Source organism: Geotrypetes seraphini, chromosome 7, assembly GCF_902459505.1.
Source record: "Geotrypetes seraphini chromosome 7, aGeoSer1.1, whole genome shotgun sequence".
Taxonomy (NCBI): Eukaryota; Metazoa; Chordata; class Amphibia; order Gymnophiona; family Dermophiidae; genus Geotrypetes; species Geotrypetes seraphini.
The window spans coordinates 68,675,147-68,699,773 of NC_047090.1; the positions used below are offsets into that span (position 1 = coordinate 68,675,147).

General features: G+C 42.1%; 1 protein-coding gene across 1 annotated transcript in view; it reads right to left on the bottom strand.

Moving 5' to 3' along the window:
* The window catches only part of AVEN (apoptosis and caspase activation inhibitor), a 96,997-nt gene that overhangs the window by 40,316 nt on the left and 32,054 nt on the right, over nucleotides 1–24,627 (bottom strand). Inside the window, exons 2-5 of the mRNA XM_033952389.1 lie at nucleotides 23,343–23,514; nucleotides 18,028–18,098; nucleotides 5,617–5,712; nucleotides 1,635–1,959 (exon numbers count right to left, since the gene is read on the bottom strand). Coding sequence (XP_033808280.1) covers nucleotides 1,635–1,959; nucleotides 5,617–5,712; nucleotides 18,028–18,098; nucleotides 23,343–23,514 — 664 coding nt within the window. The remainder of the gene's footprint in view (nucleotides 1–1,634; nucleotides 1,960–5,616; nucleotides 5,713–18,027; nucleotides 18,099–23,342; nucleotides 23,515–24,627) is intronic.

Consider the following 24,627-nt stretch of genomic DNA (forward strand, 5'->3'; position numbering starts at 1 on the left):
CATATTCTACAAGATATTTGATCATATGTTACGAAAGGATGGGAAGGGGGGGTGATAAGAGTTTATGATTTGTATCATTGCTGGTTATTAAGTGATGTATTTGTTGTTAATTTGTTTGAACATTTGTCACACTTATTCTAAGTTTGAAAATGAATAAAGAATTTAAAAAAAAAATAATAAAAAAAAAAGAAACCATTTGTATACTTGGTCCGAAATCCCTATTGATGCAAATCTTTCCAAGAGTAAGGAATGATCAATGGTATGAAAAACTGAAGACAGATTGAGGGAAATGAGGACTACTGAGCTGTGATGATTCAGATGGTATAATAAAGTTGTTGTCATCCCCAACAGAGAGAATTCCGTTGAATGGTTCTTTCTGAATCCGGTTTGTAGTAGATTCAATAAATTCTGAGAGTTGATTAAATACAAACTTCTCTGTTAATTTGGCAAGAAATGGAATGTTTGCTAAGGGCCTATAGTTAGACTCTTCTTCGGGGCAAATTTTTTAATCTTTGATGATTGGGTGTATCGTTGATACTTTCCACTGCACTGGTACTTCACCTGATTTTAGGCTACTTACTATAAGAGAATGGATAAAAGGCCCAAAATGAAGATAAAATCATTTAAGGATATAGTGATGGGAGGTTAAATTTGGAGCATTTTGCAGTGGGGAGAAAATATTTTGAAGATTCACAACTGGTGTCAAGTTTGCTGCGATGATCGATTTCTTTCCTGATGATGTCAATTTTATTTATAAAATAAGAGGCTAATTGTTGAGCTGTCAGTGTTTTAGTTAGGGAAGGGGAAAGAAGGTACCAAGCCTCGAAGCAAAGCAAACCCAACAAGAGGCATTGGAGATGTCAAATCCAACCGAATGGACAGAAAACTTTTATTTGCAGTTTGTATCAAAGTTTAAAACAAGCAAAATTCCAAAAGACAAAGTCTCGACTAGGATCCGAGTTTTGGCAATACCATCGTCTTCCTCAGGGGACAGTTGTAAATGTGTCAGCGTCTCTTCGTCCAAAAGGGGTGATGGATTTTAGAATCGAAAAGAGGATTGCCGGATTTCTAGCTTTGGTAATTTGAGAAGTATAGTATAGTTTTTTTGATTGGTTGAGATTTTGGTTTTATAGAAAGAGGACTGGCTTCTATATTTTTCTAAGTTTGATGGTGTTTTGTTATTTCTCCATTTTTGTTCAAGGGATCTTAGTTGTTTTTTTTAACAGATGAAGCTCCTCAGAGTACCATGGGTTTTCTTGCTTGTGAGTTGTGATGGGGTTTTACATGGGGGACAGACCTTTCTATGAGTGATTGTATGGCGTTGTCCCATGCTGATAATCATTCCTCTAAGGACAGTTCAATTCTTCAATTTTTAGTTGGAAGCAGTTGGAATTGAATGATTGAGGGGGGAAATGGAGATAGGAAAAAGAGAAATAAGGACAGACCCTTTGAAAGAAACCATGAAACAGAACAAGGGAAAGAAATAGCACACAAAGTTCAAGGATTAGATACAAAAATATATAGAAGCACCACCAGAATGCCAAAAAAAAAAGAAGAAGAAAAGAAGAAATAATCAAACTATGCTATAAACAAAAACAAACTGAATAAAAAATCTGAAAGAATAAAACTTATACCAGGTTCCCCAAGAACTCTCTTCAGACTTTCAGGATCATGTGTCACCGATTTTGATTGGAAACGAGTTTTTTCATGCGCAGAAGTCTCCAAGTTTAAAAGAAAATCCAGCTCAGGGTCCAAGCACTCAGCTTGCTGTTGAACATAGGATGCTTTCTGTAGGACTTGGCTTCTCCCACTGTCATCCACAGCAGAAGGTGAAGAGTGAATAAGAACATCACTGGCATGTCCTGCCCTGGGAAGCGAGCTTTGGAGCCCTGTAGTCAAACTCATCTGCTCAATCTTGGTTCTGGTTTTCACTTCTGGCATTTCAGAGGGTATTTCTGCCTAAGAGTGAAAAACACTGTTTAGTAAACCTTTTACAATCTTTCCCATAAATGAGATCAATGAATGTTCTTATAGACACCAAAATATACAAACACAAAAAGAGATAAAGAGAGGCAAGCAAAGCAAAGGGCTCCTTTTACAAAGGTGCATTAGGGCCTTAACGCGCGAAATAGCGCACAATAAAATGCCCCGCGCGCTAGCAGCTACTGCCTCCTCTTGAGCAGGTGGTAGTTTTTCAGGTAGCGCACGCTAATCCGGTAGGTGCGCTAAAAACGCTAGCGCACCTTTGTAAAAGGAGCCCAAAGAGACATGTCTATAACAATGATTAGTAGTAATTGGAAGTAGACAAGAGCATGCAAACACAAACACTGACAGCTACAAAGAGACAAAAATTGGAATAAGAAAACCATTTATAAGTAAGGCAGGAAACATTCCATTATAATATGTCTAGGTAAAGTTAAAGGCAGCAGCTTCACAGTAACATTTGTATAAGTTTAAAGTACAATGTATATCAGGAGCTTTGGTGTGATATTTGCAAACTGTAAAATTAAAAAAAAAAATAAAATAAAATATATATATATATATATCTTATATCTTCTATCTATCTATCTATCTTCTATCTATATATATAAAATCGGAGGTATGTGTGTATGTATGTGTGTGTGTATGTGCCGCGATCACGCAAAAACGGCTTGACCGATTTAAACGAAACTTGGTATGCAGATCCCTCACTACCTGGGGTGATATGTTCTGGGGGTCTTGTGGCCCACCTGCACACGTGGGCGGAGCTACAAACAGAAAATCTGATTTCACCCATTCAAGTCAATGGAAAAAATGTAAAAAGCTGTGGGATCTCCAGTTATTTTACTTAGCAACCTTGACCCACCAAAACTTTGCAATGGCACAAGGCTTTGTGTAAAGAGGTTACTGGCCAAAGTAATTGAAGCGACTATCTTAACCGGAAAGGGACAAGGTGAAACCGTATTTATCCCGCGAATACCACTTATTCCAACAGATCTTCCTTTTCAGTTTAAGAGATTGCAAATTCCAGTGAGACTTGCATTCTCTATCACAATCAACAAATCACAAGGACAGACTATTACATACTGTGGAGTGGATTTAAGATCCCCCTGTTTTTCCCATGGACAACTCTATGTTGCTTGCTCAAGGGTGGGTTCACCCAAGAATGTATATGTTCTTACTCCTGGAGGTGAAACTAAAAATGTTGTTTATAATCAAGTTTTGTGTTAGTTGTATTGTATTCATTTTGTCAAATATTTCACTTTATAATTTGAATATTGTACTTTTTATAAAGCTGTAAAAAAATAATTTAATTCACCACTATAAAGTATCTTTATTTGAATCCATTTACAGTGTTATTGCTATAATTAAATACCCGTGCAACGCCGGGGCATCAGCTAGTATATATATATATATATATATATACTGTAAAATTTTAAATAAATAAATAAATATGCCAACAGCAAAATACACTATGTGCCGTTCCTGCATCCTACTGCAGGAAAGAGATAATATAATTTCTTCCAGCATTAAAATAAAGAATTCAGGTTTAACACAGCATGATATATATATATATATATACTAGTCTTTAAGCCCGTACATTAACGGGTGCTAGAATAGATGTGTCTGTCTGTGTTTCTTTATCTCTCTCTCCTTGGCCACTGTCTGTATCCTTCTGTCTCCCCCTCCCCCCGAGCAAAGCTGTCTGCCCTCAGCACCCACCTCCCCCCCAAATGTCTCTCCATGGCCCTCTTCTGTCTTCCCCCCAGAGCAAAGCTGTCTGTCCCCTTTCCCTATCTCTCCATGGCCCCTTCTGTCTCCCCCAGCACACCCCTCCCTCCAAAGCAACCCCCTATCCCTCTCCCCATCTCTCCATAGCCCCTTCTGTCTTCCCCCCCAGAGCAAAGCTGTTTGCCCCAAGCACACCCTCCCCCCAAAGCAGCCCCCTTTCCCTCTCCCGCTGACTCTCTCTCTGGCCCCCTTTCTCTGTCTGTCTTTCTGTCCCTCTCCCTGGCCCTGTGTCTTTCTTTCTTTCTTTCTTTCTGTTTCCCTCCCTCCCGCTGTCTGTCTGTCTGTCATTTTTCCCCATTTCCCTATGCAGCAGCAATAGCATTTCCCTCCTATCCCCCCCCTTTCCTGTGTAGAAACAGTAGCAGCATTTTCCCCCACTCCCCCTTTCCCTTTTACCTTATGTTCCCTGCTCCGTTCGGCCCCTCCCCCTTCTTTTATTGCCGTTGTCGATCCGGCCTGCTCCTGACCCTCCCACCGCCGACAAACCTCGGGACTCCAGCCGCGTAGGCAGCACTTTAAACACGCTGCTTCGCGGCCTTCTACTGGCGATTTCCTCTGCCATGTCTATCTCCGATGATGTTATCAGAGACGCGGCAGAGGAAATCTGCAGAGAAGGGCGTGAAGCAGCGTGTTTATAGTGCTGCCTACGCCGCTGGAGCCGGGAGGCGACGGAGAGGGCAGGGGGTGCTACGGCCGGCAGCGGTGGAGAGCAGGGAAGGGCGCGCATGGCACTTGTCTTGCCTTGCGTGAGGCCGGGCTCGTGAGGCCGGTTTGTAAGCCGCGCATGCGCACTTCCTATGTGTGCCTACAGCTCACGGAAAACGGACGCACGCTTAGGAAGTGCGCATGCGCGGCTTACCGTTTTATTATATTAGATATATCATGCTGTGTTAAACCTGAATTATTTTTTTTAATGCTGGAAGAAATTATATTCTCTCTCTCACCCACAGACAGGAGAGCAACTGACGTCACATGGCATAGCCCTGAAGTGAGAGTGGTTCTGAGTATCACTTTGCATGTCAAGAGGAGCTACTGACAGCACACAGAATGTCTCAGCAATGAACAGAGTTGTTGGTGCCACACTCTCAGGAAGAAGGGGAATTAATGACACATCGCATAACCCTGGGGTAGGGGAGTAATTATGGGTTCACAGACAACGGCGCGAAAGACAAAGGCGCGCCCAGACAATTGAGCGCAGCGTGGAGGCGCGCACCGCTCAAAATTACTGTTTTAGGGGCTCCGACAGGGGGTTTTGTTGGGGAACCCCCCCACTTTATTTAATAGACATCGCGCCGCGTTGTGGGGGCGTTGTGGGGGGTTGTAACCCCCCAGATTTTACTGAAAACTTCACTTTTTCCCTGTTTTTAGGGAAAAAGTTAAGTTTACAGTAAAATGTGGAGGGTTACAACCCCCCAAATCCCCCATAACGCCAGCGCGATGTCTATTAAGTAAAGTGGGGGGTTCCTCAACAAAACCTTCCGTCGGAGCCCTAAAAACAATAATTTTGAGTGGCACGCGCCTCCGCGCTGCGCTCAATTGTCTGGGCGCGCCTTTGTCCCGGCGCGCTTTTGACCTGACACCGTAATTATGTCACAAGACATCTCTCACTAAACAAGGAGTTAATACCAAACAGCCTGTCCCAATGGAAGAAACTGCTGAGGAGAACCAAAATCAGGCAGTTGTGGAAATTGGAAAAGGTAAAATAAGGAATTCCAGCAATGACAAGAAGTCAGGAATTCCAGACTGGAAAAAAAAAATCACAGACATTTATAAGTAAAAACATTTATTCTTATCAATGTGATATTTAATAAATGAATGAATTCCATATGATGTAAAATACTGTACCTGTATCAGCTGGGCCTCTACGTTTACTCTGACATGTAGTGGAAGATCCAGCAAGGCCTGGACCAAGGACTCACAGTCCACAAAAAGACCAGAGCTCTGAAATATAGCACAGTTTAAATCAGAAAAACAAGTGGAGAAAGCATGCAGAACATGACTCATGAAAGGATTTTCTAACCCCTCTGTATGAATGTCTATGTATGTGTTGGAGGAGTTGAATGGGTGGGTGCGGTAGCTATTGGAGTGGACCATTTTGTAGTAGGAAGTATTATTTCTCTGTAGCCAATGGTTTGATCTGGCCCACTTTCAAACCCAATGAGTCTTTTTATTGTTCCACTCCTACAACATGGTAAGTTTCATCCCCTTCTGTTAAATTTTCAGAGAATTATTTTGCTTCCAGACAGACATTCTCAACCTCTTTTGTTATAACTCTTTCCATCTTCTGTTAGATTGTAAAGAATAATAAGGGCTTCCTTGGCTTCAGAAGAAGTTCATGAACTGTCAGGGCTACAGCAAAAATTATACATATGCAGTCTCTTCAGTCAAGCTGTAACATTTTCTCAGATTTCTCATAGTAAATTTAAAATGCTCAAATCCGTGTAACAAACGTTTTCCAAAGATAGATCACGAGTCATACAAAGGGAAAAGTTACTACATTCATCTTGTACAAAACATCTTTCAGCCATTTTCAGAACCAAAGTCTTTGCTGAAAAAGAGTAGTGTTTCTCAAACTTTTTTTTAACTCTGGCATATTAAACGGAGCAAATGTTTTTCACAGTATATTTAATTGAAATTATAAAATTGCAAAACCAACAAAAAATTAAATTTGAGAATTATTTATTTAAAGTTCTTTAAGCTTTGTATGGGTAATTGTAACAAAGTTGAAACTAAAGTAGATAGAATAGAATTACTAATTTGATGGCTGAGCTTGTTTTTGAGTGAAAATTAACTCAAAATGCAGCTCAATAGTTGACAAGCAAACACGCATTCATCATCCACCATCTGCAGTTATTCTCTTTTTCAGTTTAATCTCTGTGTCAGAGCTGTGTTCGCAAAGATAATTAGATCCAGATGCTAACAAGGCCTTGATTGATTTGTTGCTCAAGTTAGGATAAATACTGCATAAAAAATAAAAATAAAATCACTTGCTGTTAGTTTTCAAGGACCAATCATGTCAAAGAATGACGCTTGTCTGGGCAGTTGTATCCTTACACACACAGATACTCATAACATTGACAGACTCATGTGTTCACGACATACATGTCATCTATTCTAGTGTATACTTATAAAGGGAATTTTTAGAAATAAAGTAAAATTCTGGAATCTCTCGTGGCACACCCAGAATCTCTTCGGAGCACACCACTATGCCGGAGCACACAGTTTGAGAAACACTGCTCTATAAGGTAGCAGTCTCAGCTGACTCAGTTTCTATTATCAAAACAGGAGAAAAATGAAATATTAACTCCGAAAAAGTGTTTGTGTATTAGCAAGCTGATGTTAACAAGTAAGCAACTTCAATATCTATGGAGACAAGCAGATCAGCAGCAAACACCCAGCACTACCCTAGCTCAGGATTGTTTTTAAAACAAAGAAAAAAATAGAAAATACATAAATGGTAGACATTTTCATTTGGGGCATCATATATGCTTTTTTAATGAGATTATCTTTTGAGGAATAGTGGCTCGTGGCCAGTAGGGGGCGATGTCTATGGGACGGTAATGGAATGGACGTCAGGACATGATAGTTTAGTATTTTGTGGAGTTTTTCTACAAAATGCCTGCTTTTCGTATGATTCTGGATAACTCTAGTTAGATACAAGCATATGTGTTAGTTAAGGCCACGCCCAATAGAAGCGTACGAAAAGTTGGTGAATAAAAATCTGAATATGGATGTAGCCAAGGCTAGAAAAACACACTACAGATTAATATTAAGGAAAAGCATAATAATATTCTTTTTATGTACTTTGCTATTAAGCTAGATCATAGAGGAAATCAGGATATACATGAACTCCATCTCTGTTTTTCTATGTCTTCTGCTTGGCTTTACTCCATTTTGTGTTCAGCCTATGTCCCTAGTCTTTGTTCAGGTTTTTCCCGCTTTTAGTCTGTGGGTCTAATTGATACCAGATGTGCCTTAGGCTGGTTAGGAAGAGCATATTAGATTACGTATCCCAAACTGAGATATAACATGCATTATATATGAATGACATATAATGTGTGAAACTATGAATGTTTGGGGCCCCCGAATGTGTGATATGTGGTGATATGAATGATCTATAAAAGAAGGGGTACTTAAAGTGAAATGTTTTATATAAGGAACACTAAGGAAAAATCCTAAGATAACATCTGGAAATAATTAGAGTCAGAAACTGCTGTACCAGTTTCAAGCATAGGAAGGGGGGCATTGGTAGCCCACACTTAGGATTGTGTAGGTGTAACATGAAACTGTCAGTTGTTCAAAGCAGGAGGAGGGAGTACCCCTCCTTCAGGATAAGGCTGAGAACATTTCAGCAGCTTGCCTGATACATAGACAAACTGTCTGAAATAAGTTTAAGAAGGACAAAAAGAATATTGGATAATAAAATGTTTATGTATATTCAGAAATGAATGTAAACAAAAAATTATGATTTCTGGAACTTTTATTCCATGTTAAAAAGAAGGTCTTTGTCTAAATTTAAGTACAGCCTCTGTAGTGGATTGGCTGACAACCAATGATGTCAAACTGGACTGAAGGTATATATTGGGGAGCTTCGAAGTATCGAGTTGAGATCGTTATCAGAAGGCCAGCATTTTGGCAACTATAACGACCTCCCACTAACGCAACTAGCCTTTTGAGTTCCATGATGGAAAAATAAAAGCAATAAATAATTATTTTGGTAAACCTTGCGTTATGCGTCATTTCCATGTTTTTGTTATTTTGCACACCTTGAGTGAAAGCTAGCAGCTTAATTGGCAACTGCAACTTTATGAGTGCGCTGGCGTCCAATTACCCATGCTCACTTTACAAGAAATTTTTGCATTGAACAATTGCTATCAGGCTGCTAGTTGGGATTCGGAACTACGTATTTTGTTTGCTTCTTCGATTTCATATATGCATTTCCGAAAACTATTAAAGACATCTCTTTTTGTAAAATTCTTAAGACAGTAAGAAAGATAATATTTCTCTTGCATTTCACTGTAATGTACAATCTCTTGATGATGTAAACCGCATCGATCTGGAAGATATTGCGGTCTAAAAATGTATTTTGATGTAATGTGAGGTAAAAATTCAGAAAAAATCCAAAATTCAAATTCTGATACAGGGATTAAAACATCCACTCACTAAAGCTCAGGCAGCCGACGTGAAGCCAGCCTCCTGTCATCTGCCTGCCCCGAAAGTGTTCTTTCTACAGACTTCCTCTTCCCAGTTAGGCAGGACGCTGCAAAAGGAACATTTCTGGGGCAGACTGACAGTGGGAGGCTGGCTTCGCATCAGCTGCTTGAAGATTTTAAATTTCAGCAGCAGGGAGGTGGTAGGTGAGGGAGTCGGGGCTCAAGGAGGTTCCTGGAGAGTGTAGTGTCAGGCACACAGTCACTGCGGGCTGCATAAAACGTCCAGGCAGGCTGGATTCAGCCCATGGGCCTTGTGTTTGACAGATGTGCTCTAGATCAGTGTTTCTCAACATGTAGCAAGCAAACTCTAGGGATACGCAGGCCACTTGGGGGTACATGGCCTGGCCGCCAATTCTTGCCCGTCCGTCGAGGAGGCGGTGGCCGCCACCGACGGGGATCCCACATTCCTGCCCCCCCCTTTGAAGCTGCTTCTGACATTTCTACCCACCCACCCTGAAGCCGCTTCTGACGAGCTCTGCTCCCACCCGCGCTGAAGCTGCTTTCAACGATCTCTGCCCTCACCCCCAAAGCCAATACAGAAACCTTATTCAAGCCACATTCGCTCCTTCCATCTTCATCTGTATTCCTTGCATGGGCGACACACGCAAGTGGCTGACCCAGAAACCTACTCTCCAACCTCAGGAGGAAGGCTTGTGGGTCAGCCATGTGCAGCGTGCGAGTCGCTGCTTGCGCCGTCCATGTAGGGAGTGTTGCTGAAAGGTGAAGACCGAAGGAGCAACTGTGGCTCAAAGGTTTGTGTCAGCTTTGGGGGCGGAGCAGAGATCGTCAGAAGCAGCTTCAGCGCAGCGGGAGGGGGGTGTATACATGATCTTTTGTGACAAAGGCTGGAAGGTAGGGAGGGGAGAAGGGGAAATATTGGATATGATGGTGGAGAGGGAACAGAGAGATAGATTGAAGGGGATGCAAGATGGGGGACTACTGGACATAGTGATGAAGGGAGAGATGTGGCATAGTGCTGGATAGGGGTGATAGGAATGGGCATTGGGCTGGTGAGCAGTGGTGAAAAATGCTGCACATGTTCTTGGGGATGAGAGAGGGCAAAATGTTGGATGTGGCAGTAGAAGGGGTGGGAGAGATATTTGTATCTCTCAAGATAGATGGACAGTGAGAGAGGGAGACATATTGCCAACAGGGGTTGAGGAGAGAGGAAGAAAAGTTGGGCTTGAGGAGGGACAGAGAGAGAGAGATGTTGGTTGGGGAAGGGAATGGGATCCGGAGGAGAGGAAGTGTGCAGGAGGCAGAAAGAAAGAAATATTGGATGCACAGTCAGAAGGAAATGCAACCAGAGACTCATGAAATCACCAGACAACAAAGGTAGGAAAAATGATTTTATTTTCAATTTAGTGATCAAAATGTGTCAGTTTTGTGAATTTATATCTGCTGCCTCTATTTTGCTCTATATTTGTCTATTTTTCTATAGGTGTTACTGATTGCATATTTAAAGTCATCTGCCTTGACCTCTTTGAAAACAAAAAAAACACGAATATAAATGATAATTAACACTTTCTCTGCGTATAGTGTGCTTTGTGTTTTTTTAATTTTGCGGTTACCATGATATATTAATAAGATTATTTTGTATTAGTAGTATTATTATGGGGGTGGAGTCTGGGGTGGACCTTGTGCGGGGGTACTCGGTTGGTATTTGCTAGACTTAGGGGGGTTTGTAGAAGTTAAGAAACACTGCTCTAGATAATGTCATTGCTTCCTCTTGATCATCCCTTAATCCTAAAAACATCAGACCATAGTTCTTTTCCAAATTCTTTCCCACCACACTCAACTATGGTTATGGCATGTGCTCAAAATCTGCATAACCAAGAACATAAAAATAGACTTACTTGGTCAGACCAATGGTCCATCTAGCCCAGTATCCTGTTTTCAAGGTGGCTAATCCAGGTCACTAGTACCTGGCAAAAACTCAAATAGTAGCAACATTCTAAACTACCAATTCAGTGCAAGCAGTGACTTCCCCCATGTCTGTCTCAGAAAGGGAACGTTGGCATATTCTTCTATCTACTCTACATTTTTTATATTTGTCATCCTCTAACAGCTTCACAGAGAATCCCTTTGATCTGTATCAGTTTACTTATGGAGTACTACAAGGGTCTATACTAGTCTCTTTACTATTAATATTTGTTTGGTTCCTCTAAGTCTTATTCAGTCACTTGAACTCAGAGCATTGGTGTATGCTGATGACAATCAAATCTTAACCATTCCTTACCCACTTAGTATTCAAGATGTAGCTACGCTTAATTCTAAATCAGTAACTTTGGGATGTCTCCATTAAACCCTGAAAAAATAAGACTTAACATATGCATGGAAAGAATCAGAGCTACTTATTGCTCCTGTTACCATCTCTCACATTTCATTCAGGAGAGAGGGGATATGATAGAGAAGTTTAAATATCTCCATGGCATTAATGTACATGAGGTGAGTCTTTTTCAAATGAAGGAAAACTCTGGAAGGAGAGAGCATAGGATGAAGTTAAGAGGTGACTTAATGGGGTGGGACAGTAGAGTGGACAGACTTGATGGGCTATAGCCCTTTTCTGCCGTCATCTTTCTATGTTTCTATGAGTAATGTAAGAAAATACTTCTTTACAGAAAGGGTGGTAGATGTGTGGAAAAGTCTCCCGATGGAAGTGGTGGAAATGAAGACTATCTGAATTCAAGATAGCACGGGACAGGCATGCGAGATCTTTTAGGAAGAGGAGGAGTTAGCAGATGACCACAATGTTTCATTTTCCCAAATAAAATAGTTATAGGAGAAGATATTATAGACTTATCAATAATTTTCCACAATTAGGTAAACATCTGAGCCCAAAAACATTGCGTGTATCTCTACAGCTAGAAAGTATGATATAATGTGTTATCCTGTTCATCACAAACAGAAGAGTTAATACAACCTGCATTGCAAAATTGACACATTATAAAAACACATTTTGTACCATATTGGTAATTTGTTTTAGTGCTCTATATAAGTCTATAGAACATCCAATTCTGTGTTCCATTTGTTTACTAAATCTGCATAACTTTTCTTGGGGACAACAAAGCTTGTTGAAGACTAGCCCAATTAAAGAAATCAAATCATTTAGCAGTTATTCCTGTCACTCCTCAATAGGATAGGATACATAAAGGGCTATCTACAGATATACACAGGTGTCACATTGTAATACTTTTTCATAAGCTGTCCACCCAGTTGATGATGGAGTACGGCAACAGTTTGGTAGTGGCAGGGGACCTCAATCATATATTGGACCCTGTATTGGATCATCAACTTAGACTTAGGCCACAGTTGATCTATATGGTATCCAATGCTGATCTTATTAACATATGGAGAACGTTACACCTTACAAATCAAATTTTACTTTTTATCCACAAGTGCATCCGTCATTTATAAAAATAGATTACTGCCTATTAGCAATAAATTTCACACAGATGGTGCGATAGGTCCAAATTGCTGAAAGGAGCAATAAAAATGGCTACCGACCTTTATGTGAGGAAAATAAATAAAAACAAGAGAAAAAGGAAACCAATATGGTTCTCCAAACTACTTGCGGAGAAAATAAGGCAAAAGAATTGGCATTCATGAAATATAAAAATACTCAAGAAGAGGAGCAAAGAAAGGAATACTGGCTAAAAATGAAAGAAGCCAAAAGAGAGCTATGTCTGGCAAAAGCACAAGCAGATCAGCAAGTGGCTAGAAATATAAAAATGGGAGACAAAAATTTTTCAGGTACATTAGTGAAAGAAGGAAGATGAAAAATGGAATTGTGAGACTGAAAGAAGCAAAAGATGGACTTCATGTAGATAATGCAGGACATAATGAGGCCACAGTAGGCTTATCAAATGAAGACCAGGTAGAGCAGCTCTGTGAATGGGGAGAAAAGATCAGAGGATTCGGTGGAGGCAGAAAGATAAGAAGCTTGGTCTTAGCCATATTCAGTTTTAGATGGTGGTGAAATAGCCAGGCAGCAATGCCAGACAGGCAGGCTGAGACTCGGGCCTGGATTCCTGTACAGATACCTGGTGTGGAGAGGTAGATCTGGGAGTTATCAGCATAGAGGTGATACTGAAAGCCATGGGAGGAGATCAGTGCATTAAGGGAGTGGGTATAGATTAGTGGTCTCAAAATCAAACCCTCTGCAGGGCCACATTTTGGATTTGTAGGTACTTGGAGGGCCTCAAAAAAAACAGTTAATGTCTTATTAAAGAAATGACAATTTTGCATGAGGTAAAACTCTTTATAGTTTATAAATCTTTCTTTTTGGATAAGTCTTAATAATAATATTGTAATTTATAGCTAGAGAGACATATGATCAAGAAACTGTTTTATTTTACTTTTGTGATTATGATAAACATACTGAGGGCCTCAAAATAGTACCTAGCAGGCCGCATGTGGTCCCCGGGCCACGAGTTTGAGACTACTAGTATAGATGGAGAAAAGGAGAGGGCCCAAGACAGAGCCTTGAGGTACACAAAGTGACCGTGGGATAGCAACAGAGGAGGATCCACTATTGCAAATACTGAAAGTGCGATGGGAGAGATAGGAAGAAAAGCAGGAGAGAACAAAACCCTGGAATCCAGCGAGGACAGTGTATCAAAGGCAGCAAATAGATTGAGAAGGATGAGAATAGAGTAGGAGCCAGGAACAGGTCATTAGTGACCAATGGATATTAGCAGGTACTGATAGAAAGGATGGCTGATGATAGGAAGGAGAGACTGCTGAATTAGAATCTTCCTTCCAGCTGCCATGTACAGGACCACTGTAGTAAAAAGAATCCTCTCCAGTGTTTCTTAGTGCAGCGCTTTTGACAGGAGTTTTTCATGACTGTTCCGTTTCAGATTTTGTTTATTTTCATCCAATTTGGTTTTTTGAAACTCTACTTAGCATACATCTGGGACCCCTAAGGAAGAAGTGTTTTTCGAAGCACGGGCCGTGTCGGGTCCAGTACACATGAGAACAAGGACCAGTTTTTGGATACATTTGGTTTATGTATGTTATATATGTTTTTATGACTTTTATTGAATAAATTCCTGCACCTTGTACATTTTTCTGCAGTTTTCTTTTGTTTTTTTCCCTTTTCTACATTGTGACAACCCCAGCTCTAGAGCTAGGCTTGTTCCGGACAGAAAGCCACAAAGTCCCAGCATTCAGCTGAAAAGAGCAGATCAGTGTGTTAGTTCTGCTGCCCACAAATCCTCAGACTCTGAGCCTAGGAAGTCTGCCCGGGGGCTGGAGCTCAGGGAAGAGGGGGAACACTATAGGAACAGCTTAGAAGAGCCTGAGACTGCCTGTAGGAAGGAACAGCCCAGAAGTCAGCCTAACTCTGGAAGTGCTCAGCTGCTGAAGCTAATTAAGGCTCAGGAGAAAGCCCAACAGAAGCAGCAGTTTGCCCTTCCCCCACACAGGTCAGGGCGTGGCCTATTTAGAGCTAAAGTATCAGAGCCAAGGGGATTTAAGTCAGTGAGCCCTGAGCTGGGGAAGAGAGAGGTCACCAGGGCCAGCCCTCCTGAAGATAAGCTGGATAATGAGGTTGAGATGGAAGCAGTGGAAGCTTTTCCTGAGGCAAGCCAGCCGAACAGTCTACAAACAGTAGAAGACATGGACACTTTCTTTGAACCAGCTGAAGAGTGCATGGATGAGAGTTAAGTGGTCTTTTTTCTACTGTTTTATTGCATTTGCTGAATCCGTTATGGATAACTGGAGGTTTGGAGTTTTGCTGACAAGTGTGAGCAGTGCATGTCTCACTGTTGAATATCAGTGCCTTTATTTTTGGGACTTCTTTTGTGAGCTTGGGTTTTGGTCTTTTTGTTCCTGCTTTTGTGAGACTGTGAGGCTAATTGAGGGAAGTGTGGGGTGAGTCACCTGAAGATCTTTGGGTTGGGATCGTGGGGCCAGTTTTGGCAATTCTGAATATTGTGGACTCAGCTACACCCCTCCCCCTCCTGCTTATAGAGCTGGTGTGGGAAGCCTATTATAAGCCAAGCAAATCCAGTGGAATGGACTGAAACCAAGGAACCCCTTGGAAGGAATAATATAAGGACGGTGAAATGTTTACACCTAGTATGGTGGTATTTTGTTTTGAACTGTGAAGCCAAGACTATTCAGCCATAACAGAAAGCAGAGTGCAACTGTTTCATACTTACCTGAGACTAAGGTGAAGGTCTGCCCTTTTGGCCAGGTCATTTTTCTTTTGTTGTTTTGTGCACAAGTTTGTGTGAAACGAATTCCTGAGTTCTGGCAGTATTGCTCAGCCAGTGGTACTGCCTAATTAAAAGTTTTGTTTTCATTATGAACACTTGGTTTTCCTGACTTTAACGGTGTCATTTGCATTATTGCAGCCAGCAGGACCTTTCAACTTTATGAAGGCACGACCGGGACTAGTATTTTGCACACTGCCCGGTAGCCCAGGTGAGGAGCTGGTACCGGGAGTGTGACAACATTTACCATATATTCCCCAATATGAGAAAGATTAGCACATCAAGCCACAGCTCACTCTCTACAGAAGCTTCCTTAGTTATCTCATTTTGCAACTCACTCCAATCTTTCTTGCATACCCTCCACTCCTTACACTGGAGCATGGAAAGGAAATATCACGAAGGTGTCTTCCAGACACTCAAACAACTAGTAGAGGCACTTTTGAGACATTTGCAGAAAAGGTAGCATGCTGCTGCAGGTCTGAAAGATAGAAGCCATATGGACATGATGCTCACCATTGGCTGGCCTTCTCAGTACTATTTTCCCACCAAGGTAGGCCCTGGAACGTCAAAACATTGAAACAGCAAAAGACTCTTAAATAGGGTTGCCATATGTCCGGATTTACCCAGACACATCCTTTTTTTTTTTTTTTTTTTTTAGAAGACTGTCCGGGTGTCCGGACAGATTTTGAAAACCCAACAGTTTGTCCCAGCTCAGGGCCGCATCTGGAGGGCCTCCAAGCATGCACGGATAAGACACAATGATGTTATCGTTTAGCTGGAGACAGTAGATAAATTTTAAAAATAAATAAATTATTCATCGTGAGAAAAGGATCGGCTTTTAATTATGTAGCATGAGGCTATATATTGGTGCAATGTTTACATTTTATGGTAAGTCTTGATGGGTGGAGTGATGTCCACAATGATCCTGTTGTATGTGCTTGTATAACAACAGAAGAAGGGAATGTCTTTCTTGCAAAAACAAGAAATATATCAGGAAACGCACATAAAGCAGAATACTTACAGGAAGCACAACAAATGCTATAATTAAACGTGAACAAAAATCCAAATGTCTAGTACTGTTTAGTCACAGACAATGCTGCAAATGGATCCAAGATAAAATGAAATTTAGTAGAGCACGAAGAGAATACCAAGCTAATAACATGGCTGCAGTGTTCATTTGCTGTACCTTCTAGCCAAAGATTTCAGTGCCCCAGAAATAAAGATTAATGGCATCGAAATTGCTAAATACTGCAAAATCATTTTGAAGCAGCAGCTCTGAAAAGAATGGGTGGAACCAAGCTAACGCTCCCACAAAATGTTAAATCGAACTCAATAGTGGACTGTTTGGAGCAGTACCAAGAACTGGCCTATTTTGATGACATCTCTTTGTAAATATTAAGATATCAGCAAGAATGAGTCTGTAGAAAACCGTGATTTAAATCAAGTCTTTCTGACTAGCGATTTAAATCATGATGTAAATCAATTTTATTTAAATCAAATCCACCCTGCAATCAACACCACATAGCATCCATATTTAGGAAACAGTAACTACACTTCTCCCTCCGTATTTGCGGTTTCGATTATTAACGTTTTTTAGCTTGCTGGCTCCTCCCCCCAAATTACATCAACTTGCCTAGAGAAATCGCTGATTCCGAGCGTTTACAGAGAAAATCGCTGATTCCCAGCACTTTGTTCACCTTGTTTTGCCTCTCCTTCAGAAACAGGCCAGGTCTCTCACCATGTTATTCGTGGTTTCATCATATTCACGATGATTTTTAATAGAAAACAGCAAATAACACATAAAAAAGTTATTCGCAGTTTTTCAGTATTTGCAGTTCTGTTAATCCCCTATCACAGCGAATATGGAGGGAGAAGTGTACCATGTTTCCCCGAAAATAAGACAGTAATTTTGGGTCCAAAAAACACATTAGGGCTTATTTTCGGAGGATGTCTTATTTATTTCATGTACAACAATCATCTCTTCCTTTCTCTCCTCCACCCCCATTTCACCTCTTTCCTTTCTCCCCCCACCCCCCATGTGCAGAATCTTTCCTTCCCTCTCACCCATCCCCTTGTGCAGCATCTTTCTATCCCTCCCATCCCCCTGTGCAGCAGAACCCCACCGACCCTCCCACTGTGATACTGACATACCTCTGCTCCGAGGCCTCCTAAAGCAGCAGGGTTGGGGGTTGCTGAATCAATGAGTCCAATTTTTTCATCAAATTAGTCAGCATTAGTATCAGGGATGGAGTTAGGGACATGGGGGCTTGGGGATTGATCTTAATTAGGGCTTATTTTGAGGGTAGGGCTTATATTAGAAGCATCTTTAAAAATTTTGCTAGGGCTTATTTTCAGGCTAGGTCTTATTTTCGGGAAAACAGGGTAGTGAATACATGAACTGAACTTCAATGCAACAAAAGATTAGATTGATCACTTATGCTGCCATGGCCCTGAGAGCATGCATCTTGAAATGCTATTCTAATGTTAGACTTGCCAAAAGCATACCATTATGAAAAGCTATCTGCATTCTTTCTTTTGAAATAATGTCTATGGCACCCATACCAATTGGATCAAATCGAACAAAAAGCTGGATGTACTTCCTGGGCTTTAGTCTGCTCCAAGTAGAAAGCACAGGTTTCTTGTAATTCAATATGTAAAGTGCAGCATCCCATTTATGCAAAAACATTAAGGACTTGAAGGCATGTCAAACATATTATACAATCATCATCGCATTCAAGGGAAATCTAACCAAGGAAGTTTGTTTAAAACCACTTTATTTTTAATAACTGAGAGCAAACGTTTGCAGAGTTATGTATTATTACCTGTTTATTAGATGAATATTCTGCTTCCCACTCTTTCTCCTCAGCCAGTCGAAACTGAGCAAAGGAATCACCTGCAATCCAAAGGAAATCATCTTTAGCATTTGTTATTTCAGTGAGGGTTTTGACTTCCTAACAAATGATATAGCTCTAAACAAGTGGGGAAAACATAGCATGTTGATGTGTATGACCATGGGAGGAGAAGTTTGTGGATGTCTATGCGTGTTGATATAAGTTTGTGTGATTTTTGTGTGTCTGATCACATGTCTAGGGGGACTCAGGAGGTTAGGACTGCCTAACTATCTGGCTTTTTTCAGAAGGCGGCAGAATTTTACATTGATCTCTGAAAAAATAGGATGATAGGTAATATTTCCAGATATTTTTCGGAGTTTAAAATCTCTTATCAGCAGTTCTGTAGTCTGCCATTGCCCCCCCCCCCACCCCCACCCAATGCGCTCCTTCCACTGTAGATGGGATCCAGCCGCAGGAAGGCTGTTTGAAAAATGCAATTCCTTAATCACATTACAGTGAATCAGTAAATGTATACTGTAGATGCTGAGATGCTTCTCCCACCAAAATAAAATGGGTCATTTTTTGAAGGGAGTTCATTTCTTTTCTATCCCCCCTCCCCCCACTTCTACAACAGTTCCTCCAAATCACTACCTCCTCCTGTGACTAGAGCAGTCTTTCTGTCTTCTATTCCCACTGCCTTTCCATTGGCTATATCCCATCTACAGTAGAAGGAGCAGGGTAGGGGAATAATGGCAGACTACAGAACGCTGATAAAGATATTTTAAACTCAAAATATCTGGAAATATTACCTATCATTCTATTTTTTGGACATTAATGTAAAATTCTGCTGCCTTCTGAAAAAAGCCAGATAGTTGGGTAATCCTAACTTCCTGAGTTCCTAAACATGTGATCAAACACACAAAAATCAAACATCTACATTCTCAATATCGGGCACTCCATTCCTTACTTAGTTTGTACCAAAAGCAGAGATAACCCCTGATAGAGGAAAATTAACAAGGAGGGGCACGGGGAACTCCCTGATAACATACTTTTGATTTGCTCTGCAAGAAAACACAACTCATTAACAAATGTAACATAGCATCAACAAGGCAGAACAAAAACAACCACCCGAGTGCAACTAGCACTAACACTTGTTTGGTTCTGACTTTGTCAAGAGCAATCCTGCATAGATACTTCTGTATCTCTGAAGCCGTAGCTTTGTATTGCTTGAGTGCCATTAGATAATCCTCTGCAGAAACATACCTGTCTGAGACTAAGAACAGGCTACACCAAAAACAGATAGAGCGGGGCTTCAGGACTCATGTGTTTTTCTACTGGAAATAAAGATTAATTGAGGTAAGAACTTAATCTTCCATTCCTGTGCAAAAAAATAAAAAGAAAGAGTCCTGACCTGTGGGATGTACCAAAGCAGTCCCTCAAGCCTAAGGTGGGATAGTGCTTGCTGCGAGCACTGAAGACCTAAATGAAAAGTCCTTTTGTGCTGCACATCCACTCTGTAGAATTTAGAAAAGGTATGTAGAGTGGACTTTGTAGCTGCCCTACAATTCCTGTCAAGTGGCACCGTCTTGGCCTACGCCCATGATAAAGCCACACTTCTGGTGGAATGCTCTTTCAAGAAAGTGGGCAGAAGTTTACCACATCTGATGTAAGCAGAGGAAATAGCTCCTCATATCCATCTGGAAATCGATGATTTAGAACAGTGGTTCCCAATCCTGTCCTGGAGGAACACCAGGCCAATTGGGTTTTCAGGCTAGCCCTAATGAATATGCATGAAGCAAATTTGCATGCCTATCACTTCCATCATATGCAAATCTCTCTCATGCATATTCATTAGGGCTAGCCTGAAAACCCAATTGGCCTGGTGTTCCTCCAGGACAGGGTTGGGAATCAGTGATTTAGAGGTCGGTCTTCCTCTCTGGCCTGGACCCATTAGGACAAAAAGATGATCTGAAATTCAGAAATCATTTGTCACTTCCAGGTAATAAAGGAGTACCCTTCTGACATTCAGCCATACTAGTACTTTGTCTTTCTTCTTTATGCCTGTGGCTCAAAATGCTGACAGTCGGACTTCGCCAACATCATCATTGGTAGAAAAGAGGGAACTGTACACAGGCACATTCCAGTTTCTGTGATTCTATGGAATGGTTCCCTGCATGACAAGGCCTGGAGTTCCGAAATTCTTCTAGCTCAAACAATGGCTACCAGGAAAACTGTCTTACAACGAAGTCCATTAGTGTGGCCTTCTATTTGGGCTTGTACGGACCTTACTTAGGGCCCTCAACATGAGGTTAAGGTTCCATAAAGGACATGTTTGATGCACAGGCAGATGCAACTGAACTGTTCCCTTCAAAAACCTGGAAATATCTGGGTGAGAGGCCAAGGAACTTCTCTCCAAATGAACTTGAAAACAGGATAGATTGGCTACCTGGACCTTTAAGGAACTAAACACCAAGCCCTTCTCTAGACCTTCCTGAAGGAATGAAAGGATTGCTGCTATCCATAACTGGCTCTATCTGTTGCTCCGAATATCAGTGTTGAAATAATTTCCAGGCTTCTGCATAAGCCACTACTGTCACTGATTTCTTGGAGAGGACTGTGGCTATGACCACCTCCAAGTACTCTTTTTGTACTAAGGCCACATGCTCAAAAACCATACCATAAGCTCAAAGCATTTTGGATTCTCTAAGGTGATTGGACCCTGCGAGAGCAGCGTTGGATGGAGAGGAAGTCTCAGACTCTGATCTCTTTGCAGCTGGATTAGATCTGTGTACCACGGATGACGTAGCCAATCTGAAGCCACAAGGATCACCAGCCCTCAATGCGTTGCTATTCTTCGAATGATTTGGCCTACCATTGTCTAAGGGAGGAAAATATACAATAAATCTACAGAGCGTCTACACCGGTGCTTCCATGCTCACTTCTTTGACTGATGTATTGATCAATCTTGGGATTGTGGGCTGATGCCATCAAATTGAACATCGGATGCCCCCAGTGCTGAGCAATCCTGTTGAACACTACCTAGGACAAGGACCATTCCCCTGGAGCTAGTATCTCTCGACTAAGAAAGTCAACCTGAACACTGTACACTCCTGTTACATGTGCTTCGCTGGGCCTCCACTTTTAACAGCACACTCTTTGTGCCTCCTTGCCTGTTGATATAAGCCATTGCTGTGGCATTGTCTGAAAAGACTCAGATGGCTTTTCCCTTCCAGGGTCCCCCTGGAAGTCCTGTAACACCATTCAAATGGCTCTCAGATCCAAACTATCGATGGACCATGTTCTCTGCAAAGGCTTCCAGCGACTCTGGGCCAAAACACCTTCGCAAAGACCTCAACAGCCATAATGGCTGGCATCTGTGGTTAGGATCACCCATGTTGCTATGCAGAGAGGCAACCCTTTCTGTCCCAACACGACCCTCCTCCTCCCTTCTATGTCCCAATGCGACCCTTGTCATCCTTCCCTCCCTTTGTTCTGCATCCCAAATTCATGCTTCAGCAAAGGAAGATCTTGCTTGACAAACTTGCTGCACTTCTTTGAGGGAGTAAACAGGCAGATAGACAAAGGCGACCCGGTCAACATTGTATATCTGGATTTTCAGAAGGCGTTCGACAAAGTTCCGCATGAACGACTACCGTATTTTCACGTAGATAACGCGCACCCCCCCCCCTCATCATGTAGAAGCTCCGACCGGTGTCCTGCTGCTTCCTCTTGGCGGTCCCGGCCCTTCTGTGAGCCCTGCGTCTGCGCTGCTTCGTCTTCCGGCGGTCCCGCCCTTTCTCTGACATCAGACATGATGAGGGGGGGGGGTCAGGAGGCTGTGGGGTGCGAGCGGTCCTTCAGGGTGGGGGTGCGGGTGAGAGTGCGTGCGAGCGGTCCTTCGGGGTGGGGGTGCGTGCGAGCGGTCCTTCGGGGTGGGGGTGCGAGCGGTCCTGCGGGGGGGTGAATCGGAGTGGGCTGCAACATGGCAAATGAGGATCAACGTGGATAAATGTAAGGTGATGCATTCGTGTATAAGATTTTTGTTACTGACATGCAGGATGTCCAGAGCAGTACTTGGAGAGACCCCCCCCAGGAAAGACTTGGGAGTACTGGTCGACAAGTCGATGAAGCCGTCCGTGCAATGTGCGGCGGCGGCAGCAAAAAGGGCGAACATAATGCTAGGAATGATTAAGAAGGGATCACGAGCAGACGGAAAAGGTTATCATGCCGCTGTACCGAGCCATGGTATGCCCTCACCTGGAATACTGCGTCCAGCACTGGTTGCCGTACATGAAGAAAGACACAGTACTACTTGAAAGGGTCTAAAGAAGAGCAACTAAGATGGTTAAGGGGCTGGAGGAGTTGCTGTACAGTGAGAGATTAGAGAAACTGGGCCTCTTCTCCCTGGAAAAGAGGAGACTGGGATATGATCAAAACATTCAAGATAATGAAGGGAATAGACTTAGTAGATAAAGACAGGTTGATCACCCTCTCCAAGGTAGAGAGAACGAGAGGGCACTCTCTAAAGTTAAAAGGGGATAGATTCCGTACAAATCTAAGGAAGTTCTTCTTCACCCAGAGAGTGGTAGAAAACTGGAACGCTCTTCCGGAGGCTGTTATGGAGGAAAATACCCTCCAGGGATTCAAGACAAAATTAGACAAGTTCCTACTGAACCAGAACATACACAGGTAGGGCTGATCTCAGTTAGGGCACTGGGCTTAGACCTAGGGGCCACCACGGGAGCGGACTGCTGGGCACGATAGACCACTGGTCTGACCCAGCAGCGGCAATTCTTATGTTCCTGCTGGTGTTTACCTAATCAGGCCGGCTCCCTCCTCCCAACCGCACTTCTCTTCAAAACCACGGCTCCTACATGCGGCCCCCAGCTGACCCAGATGCCTTCCCTCTGACGTCAGCCACTGCTTGCGGCTTTGTGAAAAGAAGTGCAGCTGGGAGGAGGCAGCTGGTTAGCCGAGGAAGAGAGGGAGGCACAAAATTGGGATGCAGAATGGAGGGAAGGATAAGGGGCGCATTGGCACAGGACCCCATTTCGGAAGTACAAGTCTGACATAAGTTGGACGTTCTTAACCTGGGGACTGCATGTAGTGTGCCAAGGTATTGTGACTCAGAAAATGTTAAGGAGAATATAATAGCTTTTAAAGAGAAATGATTCAGATTATATCGTGCAAATTTTGTCATCACACATCCTGAGGTTTTGCCAAGATTATCTGTTCTTACAAGAATACCAACTATATTATTGTAAAATAGTGACAGATCTAGAAAAGAAGAGAAAAAGGGTACCTACCTGCAGAGCTGAGTAAGACACTGAAGTCTGCTCCTCTCTGTGACTCTCCACTCTCAGCAGACAACTCCTCCTCAGTGTCTTTGTAGCGAGACCAATTAGAAACTATCTTTCTTCGAGCATATCCACCCGATCCATCCTCTTCATCAGAGGGTTTAGGAGCTTCACTGATGATCTAAAAAAAAATGTATAAAATAAGTCCCCGTTGAAACTGTTCCAAAGCACCACATTTACGGGCAAGTGCAAATTCAAAGGTAAACAGTTTACCACAGGAAAACAAAATGGGACAGAGAGGTCAGGCGCAAAAGGTAGTCACAGAGGTTCTTTTCAGAAAGTTCTAGATGTACTTTTGTAGCATGTTTTGTAGGATGTCAGTGGTGGGAACACACGTAATGGATTACATATAGCAAACCAAAAGAGTCTTATTTTATTACAGAAACAAAACCAAGAAGTCCTAAAGCACAAATTGGCTTTATTTCAGCAATAAGCAAGCACTGAGACAATTTTTTTTTCACAAAATGTCAAAAAGAAAACAAACAAACAAACTTTAAAGCATCAGGAATACCCTAAGGGCTCCTTTTACGAAGGCGCATTAGAGGGTTTAACACGCGCAACTTTTCACCACGCGCTAACCCTCGCGCTAGCTGAAAAACTACCGCCTGCTCAAGAGGAGGCGGTAGCGGCTAGCGGTTTAGCGCGTGATATTACGCGTGTTAATCCGCTAACCTTCGTAACCTAAGGCAAAAACAGTAAATACCTTAAACTAAACACTCAAATCACACAAAGGGCCTCTTTTACAAAGCCACGGTAGCAATGCTGCCATGGTAAATGCTCTGAAGCCCATACAAATCGAAAGGGCATTGGTACATTTTAAAAGAAGCCCAAAGATGGCTTACCAACTCATCCAGAATGCTGCTATTAAATTACAGTTTGGTAGAAAAGAAACAAAATCCCATAACCTGTCTGCTTACCTCAGAGCATTAGCTCCCAGTCTCTTACATCATTTTTAAATATCTCACTATAGTTTATCAGATGCTGCAATCAGACCTTCCGTTACTCTTATCAAACCTTCTCATACCACACACTAAGCAATGCCCAATATGCTCTTCTCATAGATGGTAAAATTATGGTCATACCTGTTAATTTTCTTTCCTTTAGAAGCAGCAGATGAATCCAGAGACTAGCGGGTATAGCTCACATCGACCAGCAGGTGGAAATAGAGAACTGATTAACAGTTGGCCTTAAAGCCTGGTGTTCCTTCTGTTGCTTCAGTTATGCACTTTGCCCA